General features: G+C 51.4%; 1 protein-coding gene across 1 annotated transcript in view; it reads left to right on the top strand.

Moving 5' to 3' along the window:
• Positions 1-1,013: 1,013 nt before the first annotated feature.
• ARK2C (arkadia (RNF111) C-terminal like ring finger ubiquitin ligase 2C) overlaps positions 1,014-7,063 on the top strand; it is a gene marked incomplete at its 3' end in the record, with an annotated part of 98,648 nt that continues 92,598 nt past the window's right edge. The window contains exon 1 of the mRNA XM_080822179.1: positions 1,014-1,288. Within this exon, the coding sequence (XP_080678305.1) occupies positions 1,228-1,288 (61 nt within the window). The 5' untranslated portion in view covers positions 1,014-1,227. The remainder of the gene's footprint in view (positions 1,289-7,063) is intronic.

Raw genomic sequence — 7,063 nt, 5'->3', positions numbered from 1 at the left:
CAGTCCACCTGACAATGCCACTGTTGGGGGGGGAAGCCTCTTTCCTTTTGTCGTGCCTGTACCTGGCAGACCAGCCAGGGGCCACATGTGACACCGTGACTGTGTCTCCACTGTGAATTCCAGGGAGCCTGCTAGCCCTGATGTCATGTGTGCCCTGGGGCCGAGGAAGTGGGCGTGTCAGAGTAGGGCGGAGGGTGACCAAGTGGTGGTACGGGTTTTCTGGGTGAGTGTGTCTCTGTATGGAATCCACGCACATACTTCTGTGTATGAGTGGATTTCAATTCAGCGAATAATTATTGTGAGCTTTGTGCTCTGCAAAAGCAACAAAGCGTTGCCACGGGCAGGGAGCCTGGGACTGTACATATCTGCATTGTGTGTCCCCTCTGTGTGTCTTTGGGAATGTGTTCTTGGCACGTGTCCTGCCTTAACAAGGCTTTTGGTGTGTGCATGTCTGTGTGTCAGTGCCTGGGTCCTGTGTGCGGCTGCTCGCTCACTTTCCACCTTCACTGTGCCCGCAGTCAGGCTCTGCACGTGCGCCAGCCCCCATGCGCACGTCCCCGAGTGACCTGTGCGCGGTGTGCAAGGACCTCTGGGTCGTGTGCACTTGGTGCGCTCGTGCCAGTCTCTCCGCACGCACGAACGCACCTCCACATGGCTGGGTGCACGTCCCCCTCGGTGTGTGCACGTTCCGTGCGCATGCCGCCCGGGTGTGTGTGCGGGGCGCTGCACGCGCGCGCTCCGGCCTGCCGGCGGCCAGGGACCCGCGCCAGTCTCCACGCGCCCCGCGGGGCTGACCTCCCCCCCACCCCCTCCCCGCTCCCGGCCGCGGGCCTCGGCGATTGGCCGCCCGCGCCCTCGCAGCCGTCACCCCTCCCTCCCCCCGCCCCGCCACCCGCGCGCCCGCGGTCCCCGCTGTCCCCCGCGGTTCCGGCGAGGCCGCGCCGCGCTGCGCTCCGCTCCCATTGGCTGCGCGCGCCTTTGTGTGGCGGCAGCTGCGGCCCCAGCGCCTTTGAATGTCGAGAGGGGCCGGGAAGGGAGCCTTTCCATGGGCCATCTGTCTCCCCGCCAGCCGCCGCCCCACCGCCGCCCGCGCCCCGCGCTCCGCCTCCCACCCCGGCGGCTCCCGCAGCCCCGCCGCCGCCCGCGCCCGCGCCCCGGAGCCGCGCCACAAAGGGCCCGCGCGCAGCCGCCGCCGCCGCCGCCGCCGCCGCCGCGCGAGGAGCCAGGATGGTCCTGGTCCACGTCGGCTATCTCGTGCTTCCAGTGTTTGGCTCTGTGCGAAACAGAGGTATCGCTTTTTCCTTTCGGGGTCCGCTTCGGAGCGTGGATCGGCGCAGGCACCGGGGCGGGGGCGGGCGCCGCGGGCGGCGGGGGGCTTAGGGCACACCCGCGGGGACGCAGGGCGAGCGGTGGCTTCTTCCCTCTCCCTTTCGGGGGACCCCCAGTGTGGGGGTGGCCGCCCTCGTGGGAGCTTTTGTAGTGAAGTTAGGGTTTGGCGAATTTGGGTCCCTCCCAACCCCAGCCCCATTTTTTATTCTTTGCGGTGGACGCGGTTCTCCCAGATCACAGCCCCTTCCCCTAATACCTAGCCCTGTATGATCGAAAGGAGGAGAGAGATACATGACTGTATGCGTGCGCGCGCGCGCGCGTGTGTGTGTGCGAGCGTACTTGGCTTTCTGTTACTTGGTTTTTTTGAGGCATATGTATGTTTTTGTGGTTTTTTTTTTGTGTTTGTATGCCTTCATCTTTTGGTTATCGCTACCGCTGGCTGGTTAGCTGGGATCTGGTTATCTGCCCTATCCCGTGCCCCAGCCCCCACCCTCCGGTGGGCACTTGCACGATTTCCCGTCCCGTGCCATCCTTTTCTCCCCTTTAACCCTTTTTTTGTGTCGCCCTTTTGCTACCCCCCCCCCATTGTCTTTGTATGACAGTTGCATTTATGGATTCAAAATGCTTGGGTGTGTGTGTATGTGAGCGCGTGTGTTAAGTGTGTGTGCGCCTCGGAGTCAGACGTGCACTGCTGTGCACCCCTGGTCCCGGCCGGAGCGGGGTGCCCGGCCCTCGGGTGTTCCGCTGTGTGCGGATGAAGTGGGAAGCCGCCCCCCACGCCAGGCCTTTGCCCTGGGCAGGCGTTGACAAAGCAGCAGGCCGGCGCCGGCTTTGTTTTTAACTGTGATATATGGGGTGTGTTTGCACGGTCCCCTTCCCCACATCCCCTTTCCCTTACATTCTGCTCCAACAATAGCTTGGTTTCCCCCTCTTCTCCCCACCCCCCCTCCACATTTCTTCCATTTTCTTTTAATCAAAAATTCCCACCTCCCAAAGCGAATTCGAGATGCATTTAGATTCATTTTTTTTTTTTTTTCTTTTTGTATTCTGCCTCTGGACTCACATTTCTCTTCTTGGAAATGTTTCTGCTACCCTCTCCCACTCCAAGTCTGCTTAAATCCCTGCTGGCTAAGGCCCTCCCCCACTCCCCCCTCCCTCCCGCCCAGAATGATGTCTTCCCTTTGCGACCAGGGCTGCTCCACCGAGTCAGAGCAGGGGGTGGGGTCGCGGGGCCAGCGCTGTAGTGCGCCCCAGGGGCCCGATTGGGCAAGCAAATGAAAGCCCGGCCCTCTTTCTTCCAGCCCAGCTGTCCCCAGCCCCACGCCTCTCCCCAGAACCTAAAAGGCAAGGTTGGCCCCCTTAGGCCTGTTTGAACCGCAGTTTTTTTTGTGTTGATGATAGAATGATGACATTCTGCATTTATCAAATCTTTTTTTTTCTTCATTGTGTAGCTCAGTGAATGGTCAACTCGCTGCTGTGTGCGCTGTGACCCTTCTGCCTCCGCATTTAGCTGTATTGTGACACCCCTCTTAACCATCTCCTGTCTCCATCTGAGGAAAGCATTGCTATTTAAGCGGCAGTATCCCTATCTCAGGCCGGCCTAGCGGTGGAGGGGGTGTGGAGGGGGTGTGTGAGGAGTAGGACGGGGGGCGGGGGCCGGGTGAGCGCTCCCTGGAAATGCCAGCCCCCTCCCCCAACACACAATTATTATGTCTTCTTACTTGGCATTTCCTCTCAAAACGGGTGTGGAACATTACACTAGGCAGAAATTCAAAAATGATTAAGAAGGATGTTGAGCCTGAAAGTATAATTATCCTGATTAAATCATTATCATCCTCATTAATACTGCGGATCTCTAAATACCATTGCAGGATGCCGATTTTACGTTTTGAAATTCAAATTGCTCCGCTGCCTTTAAATTTTATTTTTAATATGTTCTCCTCCCCGCAAGCCCCCTTCCCTCACTACCCCCCAATAAATTCTGCCCCAGTCAGTCAAAGTTTACTTTCATGGCAAACACGCCCACAGGAAATTCAAGGGTGGAGGGTGAGTTGGGCTGTGGGTAAAATTTAGCACAATGAGATAAGAATTCATGACCTTTCGATAGAGGATACTAATGCTTAACCCAACAAGGTCCTACACCACAATCTTCTTGTAAAACTGTTAGATAGCTTGCCAGCTTAAGTCTGTTCTTTTTAGTTTCCATTGTAGTAGTATAGGATGTAGGCCATTTCAGAATAGATGTAGAGAAATAACCATTTTTGTATCTTCATCTTGTTTAGCTGAGTACATTGCACTGTAAATCCCTGTTAAGTGGATTCCTTTTGCCTTGGCTTGGAGGCTCCGGCACCCCATTTCCCACTTACCTGGGTGGCCATCAGCTAGTTTCTTGGCAAGCACCCAGGCATAAGTGAAGAGAGTACATTTAGTCGGAGGCAAAAAATACTAAGTATATATATATATATATGAAAATCTCTGATGAAATGACAGTTGCCGCTACTCCGTAGCCTCTGAAAATTTGGTGCAGCAAGGTCCCTGGCTGAAGGGGAGCCACGGCCATGGCGTCTCAATTATTTAAGGGTACGATGTCAAGAGCATCTCTGGACATCCGCCCCGGCCCTCAGAACTGCCCCTTTAACAGCCGGCTCCCTTCTGCTGCCTCACCGGCCCGGACCTGCTTGAAAACTGAAACAAACGACAGCAGTGATGTAAGAATAAGGTCCCTACTTCGAGGGCCCTTCCGAAATAAAGTCCCAAGTGGCTGCCCCAGATTGCCACTTGGCAATCTGAAAAGGAAGAGCCAAAAAAAAAAAAAAAAAAAAGAGAGAAGAAAGAAAAAAGAATCCCCAGCAAAATGGTTTTCCATTAAACAGGGATAGCGTGTTCTGCTGTGCTGAATTACTTCCTGTTCTTATTTTGTGGGTAATTTTTTCTGTATCAAATATCCTTTTGGTTGTGTATCTTTTTCACCTTTTCTTGTACTAAAACTAAAGCATGATCTGTATTTTTTGACATCCCCCAGTTGACAATGTACAGCGCTCGGTTAGAGGTGTCACCCTGCTGAAACGTACTGTGGTCGTGTAGCCCGGGCCATCTGCTCATTGTACGCTGCTTTTGTTCTGTTGCTCCCTCCGAAGCATGGTGGGCCCAGCCTTTTTTTTTTTGTATCGTGTGCATGATGACATTGTTACACACAGAATCCACTAATACTAATATACAATCTCTCAATAAAGAACTAGTTTTCCTATATTAACCTAGTGTGCTTTTTCTCTTGCTGTTTTCCCATTTATTGTCGTATCCTGCTGTTTAGATTTTTCCCCCCTTGCTTTTCTATCCCCACCCACCCACCACTCCCACCTCCCATTGTAAGATTCGAGTGAATGCCTTTTTTTTTTCCACTTTCCTTTCTTTTTTTTTCCTTTTCCTTTCTTTCCTTGCTTTTCTTTTTCTTGTCTTCTTTTCTTTTCTTTTTCTTTCTTCCTTTCCTTCTTTTTCTTTCTTTCTTTCTTTTTTTTTTTTTTTGGTGGTACAGATATGGTGACTTTAATACCAACTAGTGCATATCTTTTTACAGTAGACATCTGGGGCCATGGGAAAGGTCAGTTGCCCTGCCACACTGAAGCAGCTCAGCTGTGTAGAGACAACCCCTATCTTTGGTCACCTGTGCAGCCTGCACATTTCACCATAGTTTTGAAGTTACAGGGCTCTCAGCTCCTGATGCTGGGGAAGAGGTGGGGATGTAACACTTAGGTTGAGAAAAGGGATACTGTTCTTAACTAGCAATCTGTAGCATTTCAGATTCGCCTGCAAAACCCATTTTTAGTTGTGTTTTAACTTTTCCTTTTACTGTCTCATTGATTTACTGTCCTTACAAATCATGCCAGGGGTAACATGTTACATGTAGTTGAAGCCATGGTCTAGAATTTTAAAGCATCTTCTTCTATGTGCCTCTTTAAGTTCTTGGGACCTGCAGTGTAAATTTTGCATTGAGATCCTGCATAAGGAAGATACTGGGAACAGAAACCAACTCAGACCACCCCCACATTTATCCCAGGGTCAGCAGCCTGACCTGTTACCGTAGAAATAAGAGGGTCTGTGTCCTCTGTAGGCTGTAAGCCAGTCAAAGCTGATTATAGCCTAGTTCCCGGACAGCTGCCTCATCTGTGGTCCTAGTGCCTCACTTGCGAGAGAAAGCCAGATCTTTGCCATTGTCTGTGTGTGTGTGTGTGTGTGTGTGTGTATGTGTGTGTGTGTAGGAGGTGGGGTGGGGATCAGGAGGGAAGTCGGGACCTACCCCCAAATTAAATGGGAAGAAGAGCCCTTAACATATATCTGTTTTCCATAATTACATTTGAGAAGCCAGTGGAGAGGTATTTTTTCCCCCAGAGTGGAACCCAAATTCAAGCATTTGTCAATTACACCTATTCAGTTTCAGCCCAGAACAAATCTTGCTAAATGAGGCATTTTAGACACTGAGGGAGCGGGTTGATTAAAGAAACTCACGGTTCCCCCAAAGGGTCATCATTTTGGAGCTGCTCTTCCTTGGGCCCTACCTCTTCCTCCCTCCCCAGGGCTGTGTCCCAGGGTCCCTCTGCCCCTCTGCTGGCATTGCTTCCCACATAGGTGCACGCTGCCTGGCCACAGTGCTGCCTTGCCTTCTTTGTGGCTTGGTAAGACTCTCCTCTCCTCCCATTACTGCCCTGTCTGCTCTGGCCCTTTGTTCTGGTACTCTCCCCAGCCCGGGTGGGAGAGCTGAGCTGATTTACTGTGACACATGGACACACATGGACGTTCCCAGAGGAGGCTCCTGCTGTAGCTGGTGCGAGAGGAGCTACGCAGGCCTTCAAGGACTTTTTGTTTTTGATATTTGCTTCTCCTCCTCCTCCTCCTTCTTTTATTTCGATTGACATGAAACTTTTAATTTTGTTCCTATTCGTGAAAGCAAAAGCAGCCATTCTCCCTCCCATCCTCAACAGTGGTAAAACTACCCTCCAAATCAGGTGGTGACCCTCATTTTTGTCCTAGAGAGCAGTGGCTTTTATTACATTGATGTTAACCAGCTCTAAGATTCTCTTTTTCTCGATTGGTGTGATGTATGTCAGAATCGCAAGGATGGGCACGTTACCTAGTAATAATATAAAAAGCTAGTGGGGTTAATGGGAAGTCATGTTTCAGCAGTTTATCAAATCATGCTCTATTTTCACCCAGATTGTCAGAAGAAACACATTCAGAAGAAGAAGCCCTTTCCCCCTTGACTGGATGATCCAATCGTTACAAAGCCATTGTACTTTGTGTCTACTCTCTCAACCATCTGACACATATCCGTTTTAATAACTTTTGACTCCAGGATTTTGGAAAAGCCATCTGTTACTTAGATCCTACACCACAGACCTTGTAGAGAGATGAAGCACAGCTCTCGTTTGCCAGTTGTCTTTTCAAACAAAAGGACTCTTGAAACTAGCAGCAGATAAGGACCACTTAAATGATGAGTTTTCTGAAATAATAGTTATCCATAAACCAGCCAAGATTAGGGGAAAAGACCACCAAGGGCCCCGATGCTCTAAGATGCAGGTGACACAGAGTGGGTCACCTCTCTTTGTCTTACAGTTTGCTCACCTCCTTGCCCCAGCCTTGCGGCCCCTCCCATCCTTCCCATCTTTAAATAAACAGCCCCGAGGTGTCCCCCTGAACAGCGTACTGGTTTCCTTCGCTAGGAAAGAAACAAGTCCGTATG

The sequence above is a fragment of the Martes martes genome, assembly GCF_963455335.1.
Source record: "Martes martes genome assembly, chromosome: 13".
In the NCBI taxonomy this organism is placed as follows: domain Eukaryota; kingdom Metazoa; phylum Chordata; class Mammalia; order Carnivora; family Mustelidae; genus Martes; species Martes martes.
The sequence above is the reverse complement of the archived record's forward strand: the minus strand, read 5'-3'. Positions and strand labels throughout refer to the sequence as shown.